We start from the raw sequence: 27,850 nt of genomic DNA on the forward strand, positions 1-27,850 counted from the left end.
TGCTTCTTCAAGCTCATCACATGGCAAAAGGGAGAGGATAGAAGAGTTAGGAGACAAATACACTTGTAGGTGTTTCAAAAACTATTTTTTATTGTTACATTCCAAAGAGGACATAGGAAGAAAAAAAGCCAGTTATCCAATAACTATTATACCTTTCAGAAGGAGGAACCCAGAACTCCAGTCCTAGTTCAAAGCTACACACACTAGAGCTCAAACAGCTGCCTCCCAACCTGACCAGAAATGCAGACAGATATGTGTATGTCACCAATCCAGGGAGGCTTAGATTTAAAAGAAAATTTCTTTATTGCAAGTGTCCAAGTCCTTAGAATTTGTCCTTAAGGATACCAGAAGATGAGAGAGACCACACACATCAAGACTATGTTTAGTCATTAGAGTAAACTAGCAAATGGCTAGTTCGTTCCAGGATGCATTGCATCAGACATCACAGTACATGAAGAAAATCTGTGTTTTGTGAAAAGCCACCAGGCATTTCAGATCCAGTTTACCATCAAGTGCAGCCACAGACCAACCAGATACCTAGATAATACAATCAGTGCAAAATTCAAGTGGGTAAGTCAGGGCTTTGATGAAGCTGGCTATGCTGCAAAATATAAATGAAATTTGAAAATAGAAGGTAAAGTCTATTTACAAAAGTTTGTTTAGTAAAATGATTTGAGAAAAGTTGTCAAGCACTTCCCAACATCCCTCCCCTCCCATGCCAAAAAAAACAAAACAAAAAACAAAACAAAAGAGCTACCACCTGAAAATTATCTTGAAAACCAAGTTAAAACTATGTGGTGAAAAAGAGAGTGCTTGTTCCAGGTAAAGGACTTCAAGGTAATTTACAGGCTGACTTATTTTTATTAGTAAAAGTCATAAATAGAAAGAGGTTTCTTGGCTGACTTTGAGGTGTGTGCTTTTAAAAATGTTTCTATTAATACATTAACAAGAAAAGAAAATACCAAGCACTTTTTTGTTTCCAGTTTTGAATATTCCAGTAAGAGTTGGTGAAATCAACAGAACATTAAAACAAAACCCAGAAAAGCTCTATTTATTCCAGTTGTCTGCCTTGTTTCTTTCCAGTCATCTTGAATTTGAGTTCAGTTAACTGAGGACAACATGACGGTCAAAGACAGATTTTCGTTGCTCTTGAACTTGAAGCTTCCAGCGCTGCTGGGCATACTCTACTTTATTCAGCACATTGGCCCGACTGCGGGAACGGGCCAGCACATCATGCGCATTTGCGAAAGGCTGGTGATCCTGAAAGTCCAGGAGTGGAGAAGAGCAGAGATGGCATGATCAGTGTAAAACACACACACGAAACAGCCGTTATCCAGCCACAGATAAAGGAGCAGCTGGACTTTTCAAATAATGACCATCTATTTGGTCAAGCACTCCTAGGCACTCAAGTGCCAGAAGTAGGATGAACTGAACTACAGAAATAGGTGGTTCAAGTAGCACAAGCAAATGAGGAGGTATTTGTGAAATGTTCCCACGAGTCACCATTTCCCTTAAGAAGCAGGGACCAAGACAAAGACATTTACGCTAAAGAGAAGCCTTCTCTGAAGAGTAAAGAAATTCATGTTACAGATATGGAAAGTATGGCTTTTCTTTGCTTTACTCCATACTATATAGCTAATCTGTGGCTGAGGAAAGACCTGTTGTTTAGTTTTCTGACTCCCATTATATTAGAACTGTTACTTGCCAGCTTGGGGTAACATTCACCCTGGATCTTGATGAGTGGACAGGATCTTATCTTGGTTTTAATCTCTCCCTGCATCTTCAATATATATGCTAAATGGACTAGTTTCCAAAATCCTTCTCATTTCCCCACGTCCCCAGTCTATATCGAGAAGAGACACAGCTCCAGTGCTATAATTATCCTCTATTACCAAGGACAGCAAAGAATTACTACTTCAGCATTTCTATCCAGTAAAGACTTGAATCCTTCGCTGCTGAGCACTCAGGGCTCCCATACTAGTTGTTGCTTTAGGAAAGAGGCTACTGAAGGGTTACCTGGGTACCTGTGTGAAAAACCAACCCATCCTGGTCAAAGTAAACCAAAGCCACTGATGTTTGTAGTCATTACACAGGAAACCACCATGCTAATCTATCTATGAATGAGATACAAACACAGCTGCTTAAGTGACAAAAAGCATTCAATACTAATTTATTGCTTTTGTTTGCCTTTTCCTTGATCTCTTTTGCCTGAACCCTGTTAGCAAAGCTTCTAAATGTTCCAACATAGGATCCAAGTCACAAGTCATACCTTTTAAATTAAACCTTGCCTCAAGGAAAGAAACAATATTGTTTTGCTGTGCATGTTTGCAAAAGCTCTATTATATATCTAGGGCAGGAGTCAGCATGTCTACAGAAAGTGATACACAACCATATAATCATATATACAACTATAACTACATGGTGTTATAACACCTGGTATTTTTATAGCAAGACAATTATACAATGTCTACATTTCAAAGACATCAAAAGTTTTCTATAAAAAATCTCTCCCTGCCTTCTTTACCAAAATTGCCTCAACTTTTCACTTAATTTAGGTTAACATTACTTCATTCAGAAATTGACAGAGTCCACAAACTGGTTATTCAGTATAGCTTAGAAGACTACGCTGTTTTGTCATTATCCTGTTTGGGCTTGTTTCAGATTTCTCCACTGTTTCATTATCATGTATATAATTTTCTTTTGAAATTACTTTTTACTTTTGATTACTTTATTGGACTTCTGCAAACGCCACTTATTTTTTTATTTTTAACCTTACAAATGAAAATAATAAAAACAATTCCACAAAGTTCAAAACATTTCTAAAATGTAAAAAAGAAGGTAAGGAAAAGAAGAAGAAGGCTAAAATTGCTGAATTACTTGATTTCCCATAAGGAAATAAACTGATTCAAGGTCATTCTAACAAATGGGCACAAACACTGAGACTTGGCTCACCTAACCTTGACTTGGTGTCATATTGTCTCAACATACTGATTTTTGTTCAGGTAGAGTAAAATGACACTAGAGGAATATGGTGCTTCAATGAACTTGTATATAAAATATTATTATCATTGGTTTGTTTTGACATAAACAAGCCTGGGAAGAAGGATGTACTTTATCAACAGAGCACCTTTCAGATTCATAGTCCTGTTATCTACTCTTCAATGTAGGGGGATAAAAGTTGTCTTAAGGAACAAATTTTAAAAGACTAAACAAACCAGTTAATCCTTTTGGTCTGCTCTCCACCTCTCAGAACAAGATTGAACTAGCTCCTCATGGTCATAGATGCTGGGGGAATGCAAATAGAGACTTACCCTTTTTATATGTTTGTTCTTTTTACACCTGCTAAAATTACAATAAATACAAAACATGTTTTAATGTAATGCTTTGATAATAGCAATGATGTGTCATGGATATATGATATAGTAAATATTGTGACTACTTGAAGTGAGCTTCTTAACTGTTTGTACTAACTTCCACTTGATTTAAAGTGCTCTACACTCAACAAAAATGGGGGGAAAAATGAAAACAGACTTTAAGCATTTAGCAAAAGCATTTTTTAAAACACATAAATAGTGAAGAACTCTCATCTTAGATAAGCAACAATTGTAGGAGTTTAAATTTAACTTCTTTTTGTACAGAGTTGTTACCATAGTTCATAGCTCTAGTCAAAAAACCTCGCTCTGCCCTGAATCATTTAGCAGACAAGAGTCAGACGAGCCTCTTAGAGACAATGTTCTCAAATGGCCACATACACACAGAATCAATCACTGGTGAACAAAATGGTCACTAAGCACATGACCCCACAAATCAAATGCCTTTCCTACATGTTTTCATATATACATTTGGGCATCCCTTTTCTTTTCTTTTACGTTCTGTGTATTACATTAATATTCTCTATTCCTAAAATCAGGAATCCTGTATTTAATGCTTTAAAGGATACAGTTTAAGTCAGACTTTTAATCAATGTGCCTATAATGAAATGGTTTATGTGCCTTTGATACATAACATTTTCACATGTTAGCAGTTCTCAGTTGGGAGTGATTCTGTCCCCCAAACCCAAGGACATTTGGCAAGTCTGTGGATATTGCTGATTACCATGATTGGGATGAGAGGTGCTACTGGCATCTAGTAGGGAGAGGTTAGGGATGCTGCGAAATATCTTACAATGACCAGGATAGCCCCCCACAACAAAGAATTATCCAACCTAAAATGTCAATACTGTTGAAGCTGAAAAACCTATCACATGTGAATGAAAATGAACACAGAAACAGTATCTGACACTCTTAATGCTTCTGGTATATAACCTCCTGCCCTAGCTCTCTCACCCGATTAGCCACACTATGCCTTGTTTTTGACCACATCAGATCTCCAGTCTTGACCTTTCTCCCAGCCTATCAGTCCCCTCCTGGAATTCTTTGGAAAAAAATAGGGATTTCTTATATAATTAAAAGTAAAAGGTAGAAACATATTATTATTAGTGATTTATTTTACATGCCTATTTATTTTTTATTCATCTCTTTATCCTAGTACCCACAACAGTACATGATACAGAAAAGTCACCATTATGTGTTGACTGAATTAATAAAAGAAGCAAGGGAAAAAAGGCAAACAGAGGTATTTCTATGAAAATTCTTAACGAAAGTGAAATCTTGCCCAAATAAGTTGAGTATTCTTAATTGATGTTCATGAGACAACAATATATTGATCAAACAACAGGCTCTGCTTGCAGTATAACTCAAACCTTCCAGTCAGGATCCCCTTTTCCATTTTTTACCAACAGGTGCATAGCCATTCCAGAGTAAAAGGACTTGTGACTGGTTGGCAAGAGGTTGCCCAGCTTTAGCTTTTGAAATTGGTTCTTGAAACTCTATTGAATTTTAACCACTTTAAGGAACACAGTCCAATAAAGTAATCAAAAGTAAAAAGTAATTTCAAAAGAAAATTATATACATGATAATGAAACAGTAGAAAAATCTGAAACAAGCCCAAACAGGATAATGACAAAACAATGTAGTCCTCTAAGCTATACTGAATAACCAGTTCGTGGACTCTTGTCAATTTCTGAATGAAGTAATGTTAATATTTCTGAATGAAGTAATGTTAACACAAAAAGAATACCATAAAACAATTTATACACTGGTAATACCAACTATATATGCAAATATTAATGTTTTAAAGATAGGAAGAGAACTGGAGGTGATGGTTTTTCTTTAAAAATCAGACTTTAAGAAGGAAAACAGGAAATATAAAATATCAGCAGGTTATTAAAGTTGCACTTCATTAAAAGAATATCATGGTCTTCGTGTTTCCCTTCACTAAAACCTCTTCACTTTCTGAAATATTTGGTGAGGTTGACAGGAAAGGTGTTCGAATAGTAACTTGGGGAGAAAACTACCTCAGATGCTTCCTCAACATAAACAGGGAAAGGTGATGCAAACGGCACCCTTGGCACTGAAGGGCAAGGCCTTGTAAGGCACACTTGCCAAGGCTCATCAGTTTGAACCACGGTATTCATGGCTTTACAGACAATTTCCTCAGAAAGAGACATATACTAAACTTAGAACTGACTTTTAGCTTCCTTAATTGAGGATCTGCTGCAGTGCATGAAAATCTACACCCGACTATTTCTCACTTGCACTGTACATCAGATGGTGACAGAGACTACCACGAACAGCTGGAGTGTGCTAAGAACTTACCCCAACATCATCATCACTCTGTATCAACTGTGAGTGTCCAAATAGGCGTCTCTTCAGTATGGGCTCAACCAGAGTAAGATACACCATGTACAGAAGTAGAAGGCCCAAAATGGAGAGATAAATTATAATAGTAACCTAAAGGAAATAGAAAGTAAGTTACACCGGGATTCAAGGCAAGAAATCAAAATTTTGTATAACAGTAAAGCTACAATGGAGCTTTTTATTCTGCTTCCATGTAGGATTTCTACATAGAAATCTGCTAAACACATAGGATTTCTATACAACCCAGATTCCAATGTAAGAAATAAACTTTCACCAAAGTACTCTTTAGGGAAAAGAGGAAAGAAAGTATCTTGTCTTCAGGATCTTCTTGCGTCTTCAAAACTCCACCTTCACCTACTGCTGATTATTTGTCACCACTGCTAGCAAAACAGTTTTCTTTTTTCAAGTGAATACAGTGTTCTAGATTCAGCAGCATTGCTGTCAACTTTAAGGGACCCTACAGAAAATATAATTCAGATGAATTTCAACAGAACACTCTTTTAGATCAATTTAGATACACAAAAATTTATCTTAGGCCAGCGATTTTCTTGAGATCTTAATTTGTGTGCTGTCAAAAAGTATAGTGTCAACCCCCCCACTAAATGGCTATAATTAAAGACACAATAACAGAAGTTAGCAAGCATAGGAGGAGAAACTGAACTGTCATGTTGCTGGTGGGAAATAAAATAGTATAACCACTTTGGAAAACAATAAACATTTATCCACACAAAGACATGTACATAGATATTCATGACAGCATTATTTGTAATAGCAAAAATCTGGAAGTAATCCAAATATCCATCAATTGATGAATGGACAAACAAAATGTGGTATACCCATATAACAGAATGCTATCAGGTAATAAAAAAGGAATTTTACATGCTCCAACATGGATAAACCTCAAAAACATGCTGGAGAGTGAAAAAGACGGGGAAGTATATAAGCAAGGTAGAAACCTCCTCCCACATACACACGAAGGAAGCAACTAGAGAAAATACAACTAACCCTGAAAATGACCTGAAGACTGCAGGATAGACCATCTCCACCTGGCAAAGAAGAGACAGCACACAGAGAATGGTAAAGTGGCAGAGCTGCGATTGATCAGGACCCAGCCCTTCCCCCACATCCCTGCCCAAAAGTGGGAGGGAGAAGAATGGAGTGGGGAGGGGGTAAGCCCTCAGGAACTCTGCACACCTGGCCCTGGAGAGCTACTCTGGGAACATGAGTCCACACTGCATTGGGCTTTGGTGAGAGTTGGAGCACTCTGAGAGCCTGAGAGTCCTGTTGCTTGTGAAGGACAGGCATGCTCTGTGAGTCCCACAGAGACCCAATACAGAGGTGGCAGTGTGAAGGATTTACCAGCAGCAGGAAGGGTGCTAGAAAGGTGGAGGTCAGAGGGAGCTCTGTCTGGAGGAGAAAGGGCAAGTGGATGACTCTTCCTCAGCCCTACTGGTCAGCTGCTCCTAGGAGCTAGCCCCAAATGTTCCATCTCCCTCACTGGCAGCTCGGCTCTGAGGCACTTCCCTGTGTACTCATCCACCTACCCAGCCTGCTCGACCCAGCAGTGATCAGAATTTGCTGCTGCAGGAGGAGGGTGACTTTGCTGCCTGGCAGGTAGAGGCAGGCTTTCCCGGCTTTCCCAGCTTTCCCAGCCCTAACTCAGCCCAGCTGTGGGAGGCAGCTCCAAATGTTCCTTCTTCCTTGCTGGTGGCCCAGCACACTTTGTGCTCCGCTGAGGACCTTCCTTGCCAGCCCCACTGCCCCAGCAGCACTGTTATTGCTGCCAGGAAGGCAGAGGGCAGTCCCACCCAAAGTGATCCCAGAAGAAGCTCTAGAGGGCTCACAAAGGCCTACTACTGAGGCAAGCTGTCAGCCTCTGTTGACCTAGATCAGCCACTGCCAGCAGATAGGCAGAGAGGTGGTCTCACCCACAGCCCACCAAGAGCAACTGCAGCTTCACCATAAAGGAGAACCAGGCACTAGCCAGTAAAGAGTCTTGAGCCTCTGGGCACCACAGGACTCCTTCTTCATAAAGCCATTACTCTCTAGATCAGGAGGCATAGCTGAGCTACCTAATGCAAAGGAAGAAACACAGAAACCCAAACAAAATGAGGAGGCAGAAGAATATGTTCCAAACAAAAGAACAGGATAAGATACCAGAAAGAGGGCTAAATGAAACAGATTACCAATCTTTCTGATAAAGATTTCAAAGTAACAGTCATAAAGATGCTCACTGACCTGCAGAAAAGAACTGATGATCTAAGGGACAACTTCAACAGAGAGACACAAGATTTTGAAAAAGAGCCACTCAGAGCTGAAGAATACAGTAACTGAAATGAAAAATACAATGGAGGGAATGAATAATAGATTGCTGCAAATGGAGGGGGCAATCAATGAGATGGAAATTAGAGAACAGGAAAATGATGAAACTAAAGAACAGAGAAAAAGAATTTCTAAAAATGAGAAGATGCTAAGAGAGCTGTGTGATAATTCCAAATGAAACTGTATTTGCATAATAGGGGTTCCAGAAAGAGAAGAGAGAGACAAAGGAGTAGAATGTCTCTTTGAAAAAACAATAGCTGAAAACTTCCCCAATCTGGGGAAGGAAATAGACACCCAGGTCCTGGAAGCACAGACAGCCCATAACAAAAGGAACCCCAGGAAGATAACACAAAGACATATGATTATTAAAATGGAAAAAATTAAAAGATAAAGAAAGAATATTGAAAACTGCAAAAGAGAGGTAGTTCTGTATAAGGGAAACTCCATAAGGCTATAAGCAGATTTCTCAGCAGAAACTTTACAGGATGGAAGAGAGTGGCCTGAAATAGTTAATGCATTGAAAGGGAAGAACCTACAACCAAGAATCATCTACCCAGCCAGCTTATCATTCAGAAATGAAGGAGAGATTAAAAGTTTCCCAGATAAATGAAAGTTAAAAGAATTTATCACCACTAAACCAGCCTTACAGGATATGTTAAAGGGACTTCTGAAGATGGAAATATTCTTAAACCTAAATATTTTTCATCAGTGAAAATAAACCTACAGTAAAGGTAGTAGAACAATTACTTAGTAAGCACGTATGAAATTGAAAAAAACCAAAAGTAGTAAAACCAACTATACAAAAAATCAGTCAAGGGCTATACAAAAGATGTAGATTATGGCATCTTATATATAAGTGTGGAGGAGGAAGAATAATAAAAAAGTAGTTCTTTTAGAGTGGGTTTGACATAGAGTGACCATCAACTCATAGGCTGCTATATGAGCTGGAAACTATGAATTTTATGATAACCACAAACTTAAACCCTATAATAGATTTTAAAAATTAAAAAAAAAGAAATCCAAGCATTAACACTAAAGAAAACGATCAAATAACAAGAGGAAGAAACAGAGAGGAACTACAAAAACAACCAGAAGACAATTAATAAAATGGCAATAAGTATATACCTATCAACAGTTACTTTAAATATAATAGACTAAATGCACCAATCAAAAGACACAGAGTTGCAGAAAGGATAAAGAAACAAACAAGATCCATCTATATGCTGCCTACAAGAGACTGATTTCAGACCTAAAGACATACATAGACTGAAAGTGAAGGGATGGAAAAAGATATTTCATATGAACAACAGGGAAAAAAGCAGGAGTAGCAGTACTTATAGCAAACAAAATAGACTTCAAAACAAAGTAACAAGAGGCAAAGAAGGACATTATGTAATGATAAAGGGATTAGTTCAATATCAGGATATAACAATTCTAAGTATCTATGCAGCCACACAGGAGCACCTAAATATGTAAAACAAATACTAACAGACCTAAGGGAGGAAATAGACAGCAACACAATCATATTAGAGGATTTTAATACCCCACTTACATCAGTGGATAGATTATCCAGACAGAAAAAAAATAAGGAAACAGAGGTACTGAACAGCACATTAGATCAAATGGACTTAACATATATATACAGAACATTTCACCCAAGGATACTTATTTTTCTCAAGTGCCCATGGAATGTTCTCCAGAACAGATCACAAATTAGGACACAGAAAGAGCCTTAATAAATTCAAAAGAATTGAAATTGTATCAAGCATCTTTTTCAGATCACAATGGTATGAAAACTAGAAATAAATTACACAAAGAAAACAAAAATCCCCACAAACACATGGAGGCTAAACAACATGCTTCTAGATAATCAATGGATCAATGAATAAATTGAGGAAGAAATCAAGCAATATATGGAGACAAATGAAAACAAAAATACAACAGTTTAAAATATGTGGTACACCACAAAAGCAGTTCTAAGAGGGAAATACATAGAGCAATATAAGCCTACCTCAAGAGACAAGAACAATCCCAGATAAACTGTAAACTCACAACTAATGAAACTAGAAAAAGAAGAAAACCCAAAATTAGTAAAAGGAGGGACATAATAAAGATCAGAGCAGAAATAAATAAAATAGACAAAACTAAAATAGAAAAGAATCAATGAAACCAAGAGCTGGTTCTTTGAAGACAAACAAAATAGACAAACCCCTACCAAACTTCTGCAGAAGAAAAGAGAGAGGGCACAAAAATATCAGAACTGAAAAAAGGAAAAGTTACAACAGACACCACAGAAATACAAAGAATTATTAGCAAATTCTATGAAAAATTATATGCTAATAAACTGGACACCCTAGAAGAAATGGACAAATTCCTAGAAAAGTACAACCTTCCAAGACCAACCCAGGAAAAAACAGAAAATCTGAACAGACCAATTACCAGCAATGAAATCGAAATGGTAACCAAAAAACTAACAAACAAAAGTCAGGATCCGATGGCTTCACAGCTGAATACTCCCAACCATTTAAAGAAGAGCTAACACCCATCTTTCTTAAAGTATTCTAAAAAATTCTTAGAAGAGGAGGAGATACTTACAAATTCATTCTATGAGGCCAGCATCACTCTAATACAAAAATCAGACAAAGACGCTACAAAAAAAGAAAATTATAGGCCCATACCCCTGATGAACACAGATGCAAAATTCCTCAACAAAATATTAGCAAACCAAATTAAAAAATACATCAAAAGGACAACTCATCACAACCAAGTGGGATTTATCCCACCAATGCAAGGATGATACAATATTTATAAATCAATGTCATATATCATATTAATGAAAGGAAGGACAAAAACCACATGATCATCTCAATAGATGATGAGAAAGCATTTGACAAAATTCAACATCCATTCATGATAAAAACTCTCAACAAAGGAGGTATAGAGGGAACATACCTCAACATAATAAAGGCCATATATGTCATACCCACAGCTAACATACCATACTCAATGGCAAAAAGCTAATAGTTTTCCTCTTAGATAAGGAACAAGATAAGGATGCCCACTCTCACCACTTTTATTCAACACAGTACTGGAAATCCAGGCCATGGTAATCAGACAAGAAAAAGAGATGAAGGGCATCCAAACTGGTAAGGAAGAAGTAAACCTGTCACTATTTTCAGATAACATGATACTATATATAAAAAACCTTAAGGACTCCACAAAAAAACTATTAGAATAACTGGATTCAGCAAAGTTGCAGGATACAAAATGAATACACAGAAATCTGTAACATTCCTATACACTAACTACAAACTAGCAGAAAGAGAAATTAGGAAAACAATTCCATTTACAATTGCACCAAGAAGAATAAAATACCTAGCAATAAACCCAGCTAAGGAGGTGAAAGACCTGTACTCTGAAAACTATAAGACACTGATAAAAGAAATTGAAGAAGACACAAATAAATGGAAATCCAGTCCATGCTCATGGATAGGAAGAATTAATATTGTCAGAATGGCCATCATGCCCAAAGCAATTTATAAATTCAATGTAATCCATATCAAAATACCAATGGCATTTTTCAATGAACTAGAGCAAATAATCCTAAAATTCATATGGAACCACAAGAGACCCCAAATAGCAAAGCAATCTTCAGAAAGAAGAACAAAGCTGGGGGTATTATGCTCCCTCACTTCAAGCTACACTCAAAGGTACAGTAATCAAAATAGTATGGTACTGGCACAAGAGCAGACCCATAGCTCAACAGATCAGAATAGAGAGCTCAGAAATAAACTCATGCATATATGGTCAACTAATGCATGATAAAGGAGCCATGAATATACAATGGGGAAAAGACAGTCCTTTCAATAAATGGTTGGGAAAACTGGATAGGTACATGCAAGGGAATGAAACTGGGTTAGTACCTAACTCTATACACAAAAGTAAACTGAAATGGATTAAAGACCTAAGTATAAGACATGAAAGCACAAAACCCTTGGAAGAAAACACAGGAAAAAATATCTTGAACGTAAGCATGAACATTTTTTTCTGGACACATCTCCTCGGGCAAGGGAAACAAAATTAAAAATGAACAAGTGGAACTATGTCAAACTAAAAAGCTTCTGTACAGCAAAGGGTACCATCAACAAAACAAAAGGCAACCTACAGTATGGGAGAAGGTAATCATAAATGATTTATCCAATGAAGGGTTAACACCCAAAATATATGAAGAACTTATATGACTCAACACCAATAAAACAAATAACCTGATTAAAAAACAGGCAGAGAACTGAACAGACATTTTTCCAAAGAAGGTATATAGATAGCCATCAGGCACATGAAGATGCTCCATATCATTAATCATCAGGGAAATGCAAATCAAAACCACAATGAGACATCATTTCATACCAGTTAGCAAGGCTACTATCCAAAAGACAAGAAATAGCAAGTACTGGTGAGGATGTGAAGAAAAGGGAATCCTTCTGAACTGTTGGTGGAAATGTATATTGGTACAGCCACTATGGAAAGCAGTATAGAGGTTCCTCAAAAAACTAAAAATAGAAACACCATACAACCCAGCAATTCCACTTCTAAGAATGAGATGCTACATATAAAAAAAATGGAGAGAAGAACTGTTAGCCACAATAACAAAGTAATTGAATTGTTTAGAGGTCCAAATGGTGATGAGAGTGACCTATATTCCATTTTTAATAGGAAATAAAGGAAATCTTAAAATCCAGAAGTGATGTTTCCAAACTGGAGTAGTCACTATATATATATATATATATTTTTTTTTTTTTCTAAGGATTGAGAGGGCAGGAAGAAGAGGGCTTAACCATGCTGCTCTCTCAGTGGCCTTTGGCATACATGGCCCACAGAGAAGCCAGGTTACCTTTCTGGGATATGCTAGTCGACATACAAGGCACTTTTGTGCCACTTCAAATATCACACCTATATAATGCATCCTAACTAATCCACAAAGCATCTCAGTGAGGCAGGCAGAGAGCAGCCCCGTTGTTCTTTTTGGGGTAGGGGTTGGAGATGAGGAAGGTGTGGATGAAGGGTGGTGGAAAAGGAGGGAAGAGCTGTAGATTAGGGAACTAACATAGAACTCAGCATCCAAAATTTTCTCTTTTGTCTAGGATACCATCAAGAACATTCCAGAAATAGAAAAGATGTTTGTTTTTTTTACCTTGATCGTAACTGAGCTTCTTTCCTCATATTTGCATTCACAGCGTAAACAGTATGCTTCTACATCAGGACCCCGCACAGGCATGGGATCCACAACATGAAGGCAATCACTGAAAAAACAAAGATAAAAATACTACATAAGCCCAACTGGATTGTCTACTTTCATTATAAAAACTTTCCTGAAATCCAGAATAATCACTGAACTTACCCAATGAAAGATTACAAGGAACAAATAAGGGAAGTGAAATCATTTCCTCTCTCAATATTAGCAATTTGGTAAGATTTAATAGTCTAAGAAACCATGAAGACACAAGTGTAGTAGTTATTTTCAGAGATGCCACTGTTGATAGGTAAAAATACGTCGGAAAAAATCCCCAATAGGATCAAAAATTACTTAGCAGATCAAGTCGTATTTAGACTTGTTCAGTTACCAAACAAAACTGCTTTAAATGATTTAAAGTGACCTGTGGCATTGTTTAAATATGAGATTATCTCTTTTATGAATTAACTAATACCATTCTTAACTGCCACCGTGTGGTATATGAATGGCTAATCACACTTAACAGTTGGTAAATTCTGGAACTCTGAAAACTGAACACTGAAAGCCATAGTAAGAAACAATTAGGTTTATAAACAAGCAAAAGTCTATTGAAAAAACATGCAGAAGTAGGACTAGGACAACAAAAATAATTTAAAATGAAAACTGATAACCCAGAAGAAGCATATTAAAAAATCATAAAAGGCTGAACGTTTTTGGTTTTGGATGTTTATTTCCACACACACACACACACACACACACACACCCCACTGCCAACACACACTGATTTTCCAGGCCACTTATTTATGGTTTATGAAAAAGCAACCCTATCAAAAAAATCTTTCCCCAGAAATATGTCAATTCTAGGAAAGAACTACATTACTATTCTCCTCAGCTATTAAGAGCCTAGCACTCTGATCATGTTCAGCAAAGGAGGCGAAGCTTTCCTGTCCTCCTGTCAGGTCCTGGGCCATTTCTTCCCTTTTGTCATCTCTTAGGCATTTCTGGCTTCCTCAAGAACTCTTCTATAGCATTCTCTTACTCCATCCATCTTTCTTGGGGGCACCCAATGTTCTGGGCTGATTACCTGTCAAAGCATACTTTTTCATGTTTTGCTCCCTCTGAGATGAGGCATAAGAAAGACCAAATGGCATAAATGATATAAGTTCAGTTATCCTTAACAGGTAATTTAATTTTAACAAGGGTAGTGATTTAAAAAATAAGCCTCAAAGGTAGAATTTCAAATAAGGATGAAGGTCCCACAATTCACAGCATACAAGTGTATGGTATCTGTTCCAATCATATTGAAGACCAGAAATGTATCCAGCTGGATGCACACATAAGTTGGACAGAGGAAGCTAAATCCCACTACAAGGGTATCTATCTCAGAATTATAGAGGTCATTCAGTTCAACATCTTGGAGAGATCACTTGCACAAGACCACAGAGTAAATTAGTAGCTAAAAGGACCAGAATCCAGGGCTCTTGCCTTCTAGAGCAGCTATCCTGTATCTCTCTGAACCTCAGGAAACTTACCTCCTAGTTTTCTATTTCAGCTTTAGTAGCATTACTAACAATTCCTAAGAATTATGTGAGAATCTAAGTGCTAAGTAATGAGTGTTTCTTTTGAAGTATTAAACATATACAGTTTAATAACAAAGAGATAGTGAGTGCTGTGCAGAAGTTGTGCAGAGTGCAAAAGGAAGCAGGAAGGCGCGTTCTGGCTGGCCAGTCATTGTGAAACCAGATACAGAACTCAAAACACAACCACTTTACGCACTAAGCAACACCTCCCTCTACTGCCAAAAGGAGGATATTATCACCTTTAATTAACCAAACAAACCAGGGAATCCAAACTTAAATCAGACAGCATAAGTCAATGAAGAATTAAAGCTAACAACTGGGCAAAATGGAGGCCAGACGTAAAAAATATATCTAAGGCCAGATAGATATTGGAGGCTTCATAAAGCTCTAACATCCTGATTAATCACAACTTGCCTACCTTTCTAAAGTTAGTTAAAAACTTTCAGTGACAACTGGAAACCTATCCCCAGAAAAGGGCTAAGTTGCAGGAAGGAAGCAGGGTTGTAAAAGGGAAGAGAAATGCCAAGCAAGCCTTGTTTTCAACTTTTTATTCTCAAAGCTCCCAATTTTGACCAATAGCTAGGGATGAACAACATATTGTTCTGTCTGAAACTGGAATAACAAAAAAACAGTGAAAAGATTAGTGCTAACCACTTGAATAGTGAGTTCATTTGCCACTCAAATAATAGGCATCATATTTTGTTACTGACAATAGAATAAACTGATTGTAAGTGCTCAATATATTTGGAAAATTTATAGGAATAACTTAGAAACTTATTTGAACTTTCTTGTATCATATAAAGTAACTTGCTGATACAAAACCTGTGAGAATATAGCTAAATCACTGTAATATGAGACAACTTAAAGTGTAACATAGGCATTCACAAAAAGTTCTCAAGAACACATTTATCAAGTATCAGATTGCACCTAAATGCATATGATGGGAAGAATAGACAATGGCATCTGAAACACTAAACATGCTCAAATTTCTTTTTCAAAGTCACCTTGAAATATCAGAAGTAAGCTTAATTTTACTGTAAAGCTTTTGCTAGTTATTTAGCTGTAAAATCAGGGCCATGTGAAAGCACATAGCATTTGGAGCTATTTGTCCTGTATGCCAATACTAACAATCTGTTAAATTATAGTTACAAATCATAAACCATCACAATTCCATGAGAAGGAGCCCATCCCATCCATCTTGTTTAAAGAACCCAACTGCTTCTCAACCATTTTATGGCATATGTAGAAAAAGCTATCATCTGTAAGGTCCACTGGGATAAACAGAGAAGGTTGCTGGTGGCTAGCCAGTCAGGATCCTAGTCACCATAGGCCTGCCTGATTACCCCAAGGGCTGAAGGGGTCAATACCTTGGCATACCTAACCTATTTGTGATACACCAATTGGGCCACTCTGATACACATGGTTCATTACTGTTCCTTCCTGAGTCTTCCCAATATTTAAACACAGTCTCCTATATATGTCAATATGTCATCAAAACCTACAATGTTAAAATTACAACCCAGTTAAATGAGGTTTGCTTTAGTGAAAGGCAAGAGGGAGGATCAAAACTTAAGGGGCATGGGAAAGTAGCTATGGGTAGTTTAGGTGTCACAAACTCAGCCCCATCTCCATAGAAAACCCTCCCTCCCTGGGGCCTAGAGTTTTGACTATATTCCTTCGGACTTAAATCATGCACTTAGGGCCTTACTCTCATTTTTTTCAAATGGAAATGGAAACTTTGACATTCTTGCTTAAGAAGAAATACTTAAAAAGAAAACAATATACTGGATGAACATTATGGGCTAACAGTGAAAACCACAGAAAGAAATTTCACAGTTAATTCAGTAATCCAGAATACTTACCAATCTTTTTGGGATATGTTCTTATTATAAATATGCCCAGAATTATCTTTATAGGGAGGACAGATACATTTACACCGGACATCCTCGAAATTCTGTAACCAAAATGGAAACATAGGATAGCTTGTTGACAGTTGAACATTAGTATTTTCAAAAACTGTACCATATTCATTTTTCTATCCATCCCCTACCAAATACTCTAAAACCATTCATTTAAAACTTTAAGTAACTTTGAAAGATACAAGTTTTTGACAGCTACAAGTTCTTTTTGGTAGTGCCAATGAATCATTATATATTACATAAATTATTTTGAAATAATATCTAGTATATGATCTGTGACCTAATCACATTTACAGGTCACATGACAATCAAATTGTGCTCACATTATCACCATCTACCTATCAGTAGAAAGACCCAGTACGCAGATATGCCTACAAAATAAGAATGCTGATTACAAAAGAATGGGGAAGAATCAAAGTAAAAATTACTCATAAAACAAGCCACAGTTCTTTCACCCACCACTCTTTGGTAGAAGTGCACTGATATGGATAAGAGGTCTTGGGCCAGAGTCCTATAGAAGGGATGAAACTTTAGAGGCACTCAGCTACAATTAAAAAGGAAGTCCGTACATAAAGTAGCTGAGCCTCACTTTTAAGATCAGTTTGGTCTATCCTTCCCAGAAAATTTTGCTTCTAATCCCTGCAAGATAGAGACGACAACTACTGATAGTTTCAAAAAGTGGAGGAAAAGGTGTCTAAATATATGAACAGCGAGAGTAGGAGATGCTTCCTCAGCAAAGGGGAATCTATCTGAGAGGGCAATGGCTTATTAGTCTGCAAAGGACCAGGCCCACTGCTCCTATGTGATGGCATGTCTGGCAGAGCTGTTGACAACTCAGTCACTCATTCAGCAGCCACTTAGTGAGCATTTGCTCCGTGCAAGAATTCATGCTCAATGAGCTGGATTCAGATAAGAATAAACTGTGGCTCCTGCCAGTAATTAGGACACACTGTAGTAAAGGACACTGACAAATAAATTCATGATTACAACATACTACTTAAAGTGATGACAGGAGATATGCAGAGGGTGCCAGCCACATTTTGAAAGTCAGGAGACTTTCTGCTGTCCTTGTTTTTGCTGGAAGGTGGGGAAGATTTAAAAAAAAAACCTTCTCTTTTCCTTGCCTTCTCTCTTCCTTATAATTTACTGTTATCAAGAGCCCTGATCAAAACCTCCTGATCTGTGTGTAACCTGTCTATTCCAGCCCCTGTGATGAAATTATAGACTAATGGTCCTACTTTCTAAAAATGCAAATTCATTCAGTTTTCCCATCGTATTAATATGAATTCCTTCTGTTTTCTCAAATAATGAGTTAGCTCATCACAGGGGAAGCACAAGTGTATAGGGGACCAGGGCAGAACTGGAGGGTAGGGGCATGAGGGGACTAGAGAGTAGCATGAGGGGACCTGAAGGGCCAAGAAATGGAGTAGGGGAGAAGGCCACAACCTCACCTCTCCTGTAGTTTGGATCCTCCTTTACCCAGTAAATTATAAGGAAGAGAGAAGGCAAGAAAGAGGTCAAGAGGTCCTGAAGGGAGTTAAGTGAAGATATTAGGCTGATGACAGAGACTCTGTAAAGGTCCTGGTAGGAAGGCTGCCGGGAGAGGCAAGTTCCCACAATGGAAAGGGAATCTGTTCAGGGATGAGCTGAGATGAATTAGTTCCTAAAAGAGAAGACTTCTGTGAGGTGGGGGATTCCTATCACTTCCTTTTAGGGAATGAGGGCAGGGGTGGTGTGTTAGCCTGGTGGAGGGCAGCAGTGGGCTGTCAGAACTTAAGGGTGCAAAGTTAAACTTACAGGTTCTCTGAGCTGGAAAGGTTGTAAAGTTTGAGGGGGGTGCTGTCGGGGCTGGAAGGGGAAATGGGGAGATGTCTTGGCTGTGGGCACTGGCAGAACGGGGTGGAGCTGGGGGCAGGCATCAGGACTGTAAAGGGGGAGAGTACAGTCAGGGTGTGTGTTGGGGGACAGTGGGAGAGGGGTAGGTGACTCACACTGGGCTGGAGGGCGGGAGGGCCAGCAGACGGCCCATCAGAGGGTGGGGGATCCGCCGGGGCTGTGAAGCTAGGGGGTGGGCTGTCAGGGCTGGGAAAGGAACAGGCTGAGGGGCAGGTTGACAGACCCAGTCTCCGCAGGGCCGGACACAGGAGCACCCGTCCGGAGCGAGAGCTGGGCGTACTCACCTTGGCGGCGTCTGACAGCTGCACCAGCAGCACCGACAGCGCCAAGCAGGACAGGCTGAGCATGGAGCCAAGCCGAAGGAGGCCTCCCCACAGGGTCGCCATCGCTGCCGGCCCAGCAGGCCCTACAGCCCGGAGCCCCGGAGCCCCCGCTCCCGGCTCTGGTTCCGGCTCGGGCTCCGGCTCAGGATGCGGCTCACGCTCCGCCGCCTGCACTTCCGTCTGGGCCTTTGCGTCACCGGCCGCGCCGGAACAGCTGCCAAGAGCATCCGCCCCGGAAACTGTTCCCGGTGCTAAGGAACCGGAAACTACGAATTCCGGCGCCGGCCCGTCCTACTCTCGGGCCTTGGAATCGAAGGTGTCCTATCGCGGTGCGCGGGCAACCTCGAGCAAGCAGAGCGTTGAGGGCTAGGGTATTTTTCCCGGGAGCATAAGCATTGGGGCCTGTGGACCGCCAGTGCACTTGGAAGGCCTCCCACGCAGGGAAACTCCCAGAATGCCCGGGGTCTCGGTGGAGGCCTCCAGTGACCCCTGCAATGCCGGAGCCGTTCGTTGCCAGGCTCCGGAGGCCGGAGTGAGCCTAAGCCCCTGAAATTGCATGAGACGACCGCCCATCTCGGCGGGTAGTAGGCGTGGGGATTGCTATGGGACTGGCTAGCCATCGCTTCCAGTCATTGGGGTTGGGACGCGCCTCCAGACTCCCTCTCGGCAGGGTTCCTCACAATCTCTATGAGCTGCCTTGGTCGGTGTGGCCTACGCTTGGGACTCCCCGCTTGCCTAGCCAATCTCCTTAGAAGGTGTGAAGTTGCCAAGAGAATCGCCCCAGTAGCCTCCTCCGGCCAGGACTCCAGATATGGATTGCGGCCCTACAATCCTATTCCGGTGACTGGCCCCTAAATTAGAGTTGGGGAAACTGACCTGTCTTTCCAGTGCGGGTCACCTTACGCAGGTAATTTAGGAGAACCCTGGAGGTATAGCACAGTCTATCCAATTGAAATATTTTTCAGTTAGTGGAGAAAGTGCGGGTTAGGGGTAGTGGCAAGGATGCAGGGCTCATCACAACCTCTGCGGATTTGCTGAATGACCTTGGGCAAAATATCTCCCTTTTCTGGACCTCTGTTTTGGTTCAATAGGAGATTGAACTCTTATCTATGGATTTCAAATTCTGCAAAAAAATACTCGTATTTCTTTATAAACAAAATTTAAAGATGGCTTTTTGTTTGCAGAAATGTTTTAATTAATGGATAGAATTTTTTCCAAATTTTTCTCTCATGTGACTCTTGTTGATGCTACAATCCAACGCAAGGAGGTGCCTGATACTGCACCAAATGTATTTAGGCCTTTTCAATCCCAAATGGCAAGTTGTGTACAGTCTCAACCAGAACCGGAGGGACAGGAGACCTTTCACCAAGGCAGGAGGGCTGCCCTGTGATGGTGCTGTCACATTTGTGAAATATGGAGTCCTTGAAACATTAATGTTACAGAATATGGTTCAATTGGCCAGAGGACAATCGGGAGACACCTGGGGTCAAATGTGTCTGATTGTGAGGTACTGTGGATTTGTGATTGCTAGAAGGTGATTCATCAGCAACTTCAGGATTAATGTGGGGTTGTCTAGGTCTGGCATCTAAAGGGAGTGCTCACTCCATGAAACCTCATAGACCTTCTATTCCTTCAGAATTGTTTTTGGGCCCTTGATTTGGGGTGCAGAGGCTTAGAGGAAATACACAGTAATGCCTCATTCTGACAGGCCTCCCTGTTTAATGGAGAAACACCAAGTACCTTGTCTAGGCAGAATTTTAGAGTTATGCTGTCCAGTACAGTAGCCACTAGCCACATTTGGCAATTAAGCTCTTGAAATGTGGTTAGTCTGAATTGAGATGTGCTGTAAGTGTGAAATAACAGATTGCATTTCAAAGACTTAGTACAAGAAAAACCAAACTATGAATAATGTTTTATATTAATTTGAAATATTTTTAATACATTAGGGTAAATAAAATATTAAAATAATTTCACTTGTTTCATTTTACTTCTTAGTCTACTAGAAAATTTAATATTTACAATAGGCACTGCTGTTCTAGAATACAGAATGTGGCTGCCAGGAGTGAAGTGTGACATATGAGGTGGCTGCCTGGCTGGAGACTGACTGAAATTCAGGCCTGGGTAAGCAGAAGGGTGACAGGGAGGAACTGGCACAGCTAGAGCCAAGAGTTTGGAGTAGTGCCTCTTGTTCTGCACTGCTCATACCTAGGTAAGTCTTACTTTTTCCTGAGGCCAGGGGTCTTTTAAGCTAGAAAGCCTTCCCTGACTTAAATGTACTCCCTTCTGTTTGTGCAGATCTCTTTCCTAACTTAACCCCATTATGGTAAAATCATTCTAGCTGCCTCTATATTCCTTCCACCAAGATACTGCAAGCTCTTTGAGGGCAGAGACTTTGCCTATTATCTTTGTACCTGGAAACTGGGATAGAGTAAAGACCAAGAAGTGTTTGTGGGAATCTAGAAAAGGGAAAGGGGGAATGGAAGAGGCTTGTCTGGTCTGTCTCAAAGAATCAATTACCTACTTGAATCCCTGCTTGGTTCCTTTCTGACCATAAGAGGAGGATGCTGAGATGCCTCAAGAAGTACAGATGGGATCAGGGTACCACAGTAAGCAAAAGAAGGGGGATTTCTGACCTAGGGTCTTCCTAGACCTTCAGGTCACATTGTAGATGTTCTCCTTCCTCTTCCCTTTCCTTGCTTCCCTATGCCTAGGTTCCTCTACTTCATTCCTTTTAAGGAGTGACACAGGTCTAGATGCATCCTCCTGTCTGGCCTCACTTCTTTGTGAGGCCTGAAAAATTCCCTGGTGGGGGATGGTCAGGTGAGTAAAAAGAGCCTTCTCTAAATTTAAGTGTGAAAGTGACAATTTATGTATCTGGGATAGATGTATCTAGGACCATCTCTGTCTCAGCCCATGGTTTGAACAGCTGCTTCCATTAATTGTGAATCTAATTTGTTCTAATAGGCCGCTCTGTCTCAGCCCCCTCACCTCCTTCTCATCCAGTGATCAAATAATTCTCTGGGTGCCCTTTTCTTATTTCTCCATTCTATCGTCTCTGATTACCCAGCACTTTTCCAGTCCACACCAGTCTAGAACAAAAGGAGTCATACACATCATCAGTGATGATGATTTTCTTGGACTGTGCCTCTAATGGTTATGGCCCCCCACCCTCAGATGTTCTTCCAGTTATTTCTTAGCATACCTGGGAGTGTCTTATGTGAGCCCTCTCCGTTACCATATGTATCACCAGGATGTTCCCTCCTACTGGGCCCCCTTTAGTAAGATTTTCTGCCCTCTGCTGCCTGAAAAGCCATGTAAGTGTGCCATACTATCACTTGCTAGTCCCTACCATAACAATAATGAATGGAGCCAAAATATCTGTTCTTAGAAGTGCTGGTAACCCTAATGCAGACAACTTATTCCTAAAAAAAAAACAAAGCAACACAAGGTTTAGTACCAAAGCAGGGAGAATTTTTAGTTTCCCAGTGTCTTAAAGAAATCAGTCCTACTGACCACGAAGATTTTCATATAAATGAAGTACTGCATTATTTGTTGTTTTTTTTTAACCAATAATAGTACATTTTTAATAAATCACATAGTATTTCACAGCAGACCCTGCCCTAGTTTTAAACACTCTTCATTTCTACTCTCCAGAGATAACTTCTTTTATCTTTTAGCTATCTCTTCTGGGATTTATCTCCAGATTTCTTAATAACTTGCTTATACTACCAGCTCTGGATTTTTCAGTTTGGCCAATTATTTTACTTCTTGCTATAGGAAATAAACTATTATACTCCAGTGCCCTTTCATAAACACGTGTATTTTTTCTCTATCTTCCATCCTTCACTATATCATCTTACCTAAGTAAATCACTATTAATTATATTATGATTATATATTATAGTTGGTCCAATTAATATTTTATTTCCTTTTTTTGATTGAAGCTAGCCATTGCCTCTTTCCCATGCTTTCATAAGTGGCTAGCATTGAAGTAATTAATTATCCCAAACTCTACTCTCAATGCATTCAGACACATCAGGTTGCCTAAAATTTGTATTTTAATTTGAGACAACCCTCTAGGAGAGTCTGTCACCTTCCTTCACTCTGGACTGGTGGTTCTTCAAGCCTACACAGCTTTTGTCCTAGGATACTTTATCATTTCTGCCTCTGTTTTTCTGAAAGATTTCCATGTTCCAACTCTTCTGTTGTGTTTTTACATTTAAGTTTATTAGCACTTTCTTGTGAGTATTCTGTTCCATCTAGAAGATGCAATGTATTATTTCTCTGAGATATTTCTAATGTTCTGTTTCTTGAATTATCTGTGTTGAATTTTTCAGTCTTTGTTACTGTCTTTTGTGTTAGAAGCTTTTCTTAAATGTCTGGATTTAAGACATTTAAATCTTACCCATATGTAGAAAGTTGATTGGAGGCTCTGTGTACATAGGGCTATTGGGACACACTGCAGTATTTTTCAAACTTCTGGTTGCAAACCCATTAGTGGTTTGTACATCAGTGTAATCAGTTGCAACCAACTTTTTTTTCCCTCCAAATGACAAGACATTGTATCAGAATACATCATACATAAAAAGGAAATTATTTTTTGAAACTTTGGTTTCATACACACAACCATATATATATTCACATTATGTACTCGTTCAGTCCTGTAAAATGAGATCTCCAAGTGTCAACATAGGAAGTTTTTTTAATCTTGAAAGGAGAGGTAAGTTTCTCTGGAGAAAAATTCTCTAAATTCCTGCCAACTGGTCTGGTAGCCAGTGTTCATTCAAGTATTTGTTAGATACTTATGTGTTAGGCACTGTTCTAGGTACTGGATATTCATCAGTGTATTAAAACACAGAACCTTCTACCATCTTGGAACTAAGATTCTAAACAGGGAGACACTATAAACAAACAGTAAGTTATACGGTATATAGGTACCCTGCTATGGTAACACTACAGTAAGATAAGAGAAAGGTGAATCTGCACAGATGCCAGTGAGAGGGTAAGGTGTGTTAGGAGTGGTGAATGTTCGGATTATTTCATGAATGAAGTAGCAAGCAAGGTTATCATCTGAGAATAAGAATGAGGAAGAAGGTGTTAGTGATCTGAGGAAAGGTGTGAAATAACTTAGGACATAGCCTAGCAAACCATAGCCTGTGGGAAAATCCTGTTTTTGTAGACTGCAATCTAAAGATTATTTTTATACTTTTAAATGGGAAAAAAAATCTCAAGATGAATATTCTATTGTGATATGTAAAATTACATAAATTTCACATTTAGTTTACATATTGCCTATGGCTACTTTCCTGCTACAATGGCAGAGTGGAGTAGTTGTGAAAGACTGTATGACCTGCAAAGCCTAAAATACTTACTAACTGGCCCTTTATAGAAAAACGTTTTCAACCCCTGATCTAGAATAGGAAGATGAATGCCAACAAATAGGATTGCTGGGCGGCCTTAAGGGCCTGAACATTATGGACGTGAATTGAAAGTGAGACCAGTCAATATGGTTGCTGTACAGGTGTAGGCAGAGTAGCAAAGAACTGGCTTTAGCTAAAGTTGAGTGTGACAAAAAAGGGTAAACTGAGTTAAAAGTATATGCAAAGGAGTCATTATAATGATTGACTCTGAGATTTAAGTTGGTTATAAAAGAAAGAAGCACACAGGTTAAGGACAATGAAAGGTGGCTGGATGACAGAAAGAGGTGGTCAGACGGCAGGATACATGAGCTTGAGACTATGGAAGGGTTACAGTTTTTTTGTAACAAATAGCAAGCTCTAAGGTATGACCAGGGACCGAATGGTAGAGGATAAAATCAGTGGAAGACTGTTATCCAAGGAAACTATATGTCAGGGTATTGAAAGGATCATCCACATATAACCAACAAGAATTAAATCAGGAGTAGCGTTGAGGGGAATGAAATGAGCCAAGAGCTAAACTTATTGAGAAACTAGTAAATAACCCAGGGGTTGAGGTTTCGTAGATGATAACAATGAAAGGAATAAGTGATTCAAGTAATGACATGAGACTCAAAGCTGGGGAGTTTTACGGGAAGATAGATGGAGAAATGTCTGGAAGCAATGAGGAATGAAGCATCCAGCCCATCTCTAGGACCAGTAATAAGACTGTGGGAGAAAAAGCCATCTTAAAGAGGGCTGTAGTAAAAGCATTGTCTTAAGAGAACAGGCACATTTTCAGGGTCTGGGATCCAAGCCAGGGAAAGAGATGTCTGACACTTCAGAATGCTAAACCTTAAATACCCATTTTCAGTAGGATGCCTCCTCTCAGCTCCCTTGTTCTTGGTAGCTCCAACTAGTTCAGCTTCTCCAGGGAATGAACAAATGAACTAATAAATGAATAAGGGGTAAGGATCTCAGGTCTAACTTATTTTATAGCCTTTCAAATATTCACCTTGTTTTTAGCCCTCGACCCCTACTACTCGCTTTTCATATAACTGATGTCTCCAGTTCTTGTCTTTTCTAGGGTTTTGTAATACACATTTGCTTGCCTTTTTTTTACTATTACTGTCCCTATCCCCACCTTAGGTTTCTTCTTTCTCTGGTCTGCTTCATCAGTTGTTGCTTGTCTTTTACTTTCCAGATTCAAAGAGTTTGTTGGCATTGCTCGGGCACTGTTACCTTTTCTCCCATTTATTTGTCCTCATTGGTTTATATCATTTAACATCCCTTTACTGTCATATTCATTGGGTTTCAGGAGGAAGCTGTTTTTCCAGGCCAGCATTTTTTTTTTTTAGTTATAATTGTACATTTTACATTCTGTAAAGTTTAAAACAATAAAAATAATTTAAAAGTAATGTGTTCCAGTCACACAATTACATTTTCATTATGCTCCATAAAAGTTGTATTTAACCAAACAGTTCTCCTCTTTGTTTAACATTGGCTAGAGAACAAAGGCAAATTGTGATAGGAAGTAGGCATATATATACTTAAATGTACTAGTTTAATATTATGACTTCCCACCCAATTAGAAACTAAATGAGGACCATATAGGTCCAGGTCACCATTTTTAATAAGATGTTGTTAACAAGCATTCTGTTAAGGAGTCAGACATGTATAACTGGCTTGCTCTTCCCAGGATGCTTCTCAGACCCTCAAACACATAGGCTCTGACTGGCCCACCCTCCAGGCTTCTGGTACACAGACAGATCTGAATCCCAGTGGTGGAGTCAACTTAGGTTGATGGTGGGATGTCCACCCTGTTTTTCCTTCCCTTTGTTATTATGTTCCTGCCCCTCCCCTCACTCTTTACCTGCTGATACTGAGCTTTACTATTTCTGGTATTCTACTCAGGTTAGGGGATATACTCATCTAGATCCTCCTCTTTGGCTGATTTCCTCAGACCTTAGAACAGGCTTCCTTCACGTACCCCTGTGGTCTCTAATTGGTCTTTATGAAACCTGTTCACTTTAATGTACTTTTTGTCCCCCAACTTGTTCCTATATACCACAGAGAAAATACGAACTCAGATATGTGGTGGACAGTTTCTAAAAAATTTTCAAAACAGAGTAATTGCTGCTTCATATGGCCAGGCCCAGCACCGATGAAATTCATGTATCCTTATCCATTTAAAAAAATGAGTAAGATGAGAACAATTGCAGCAGCCACCCAAGTAAAAGGTTATTCAGTATATCTAAGGAGGCTGTCATTTCAAAAGAGAGGCCCACAGTATCCCACATTAGTTCGCCAAATGATGAAAGCAAAGTTAAATTCCTGTTATCTAGGCTCACAGTATAGAATATTATGTGTCCCTACTCCATTTGCCCTCCAAGTCTCTCCTCTGGCAAACAAGTATCTCTACTAGATCAACCATATTTCCTCTTCCCAACCTATTTCCCCTGTTCAAGGCAACTGGCATGATTTGGTTATGTCAAGGCTGGAGTATGTAGCTTCCCTGAAGACCTAGGCTCTCTGTATTAATTATAAATTGGGAGGCTACTCTAGTTCCAATAAAAGCAATGCCAGGACTGAATTCCTCTCTCTGGTTTTGGTGGCTGGGATTTGCTGGTTAGGATGTAAGTCCAGGAAAGGTGTGATGAAGGTGCTGGAAAGAAAGAGCAAAGTTTATAGTTATCAGACTGCTAGAATCTTTGAACAAGTCACTACCTAGAAGCAGGTAAAGATCCAGATTTTTCTCCATTCTGGTCTGACATATGGCAGCCCCAGTCTTCCAGAACTACCACAATCCTTGAATAAAAAGGTCTTTGAGAAAACAGTTATCACTATGCCCATATGCTTGACACCATATGAGAAACAGCTGCCTGGCACAAGTCGTCAGCCAGACAAGTGAGCATAAAATAAGATAGTAACATGTTACAACTCAGAATGCACTGATAATGGAAGGAAGAAGCAGCAGCTGAGAGAGGAGTGCAAGCCAGAACATACTGACTGGTTTGTTCCTGCTTTCTGATTTCTTAACAGTAGCCTGCAACTCTTAAGTCCAAATTAATGAATCTTATGTTTGCAGCAATGGCAGTGAGTCAATAAGAAACTACATTTGATTCACAATGTCATTTAATAATGATGTTCTAAAAATTAAATTTTAGCATTAGAAATAACTTTGGAGGTCTCCTTATCCACCCTTCCACCCACTGCAGAAATCTCTTTCATATTGTTGCTAGGAAATGATCATTCCACCTTTCACTTCCAGTCAGAGAATTTACACACAGTCCATTTAGTTATGCTAAATGGTTGTATCTTGATATTACTATGAACGTTTGATTTTCCTTCTGTAAAATTGTGACTACCACCTTCTTGGAAGGAGTTAGCATTGTCCCTAGTTTACAGTAGACATTTTCCTCCAACCTCCACCTAGTGGAAATGCTT

At 39.3% G+C, this 27,850-nt stretch overlaps 2 protein-coding genes across 2 annotated transcripts in view; both read right to left on the reverse strand.

Annotated features, from left to right (window-relative positions):
• Positions 1–1,035: 1,035 nt before the first annotated feature.
• On the reverse strand, positions 1,036–19,207 carry TMEM9B (TMEM9 domain family member B). Its single transcript, XM_017648435.3, has 5 exons — positions 18,970–19,207; positions 16,733–16,824; positions 13,252–13,360; positions 5,697–5,831; positions 1,036–1,260 (listed from the first exon to the last, which is right to left on the reverse strand). The coding sequence occupies exons 1-5, from the start codon at positions 19,069–19,071 to the stop codon at positions 1,105–1,107; spliced, it is 594 nt and encodes a 197-aa protein (XP_017503924.2). The 5' UTR covers positions 19,072–19,207; the 3' UTR covers positions 1,036–1,104.
• A 1,707-nt stretch (positions 19,208–20,914) lies between these two features.
• The window catches only part of NRIP3 (nuclear receptor interacting protein 3), a 39,309-nt gene continuing 32,373 nt past the window's right edge, over positions 20,915–27,850 (reverse strand). The window contains exon 7 of the mRNA XM_037026369.2: positions 20,915–27,068. Within this exon, the coding sequence (XP_036882264.1) occupies positions 26,960–27,068 (109 nt within the window). The 3' untranslated portion in view covers positions 20,915–26,959. The remainder of the gene's footprint in view (positions 27,069–27,850) is intronic.

Source organism: Manis javanica, chromosome 11 (genome assembly GCF_040802235.1).
Source record: "Manis javanica isolate MJ-LG chromosome 11, MJ_LKY, whole genome shotgun sequence".
Taxonomy (NCBI): domain Eukaryota; kingdom Metazoa; phylum Chordata; class Mammalia; order Pholidota; family Manidae; genus Manis; species Manis javanica.

Bases quoted from the DNA above. Each gene is read 5' to 3' on its own strand.
- TMEM9B (XM_017648435.3), bottom strand. From the start codon at position 19,071: ATGGCGACCCTGTGGGGAGGCCTCCTTCGGCTTGGCTCCATGCTCAGC. The intron at 16,825-18,969 runs GTGAGTACGCCC...TTTTGGTTACAG, and splicing joins AGCTGTCAGACGCCGCCAAG to AATTTCGAGGATGTCCGGTG. The intron at 13,361-16,732 runs GTAAGTATTCTG...TTGTTTTTTCAG, and splicing joins AACATATCCCAAAAAGATTG to TGATTGCCTTCATGTTGTGG.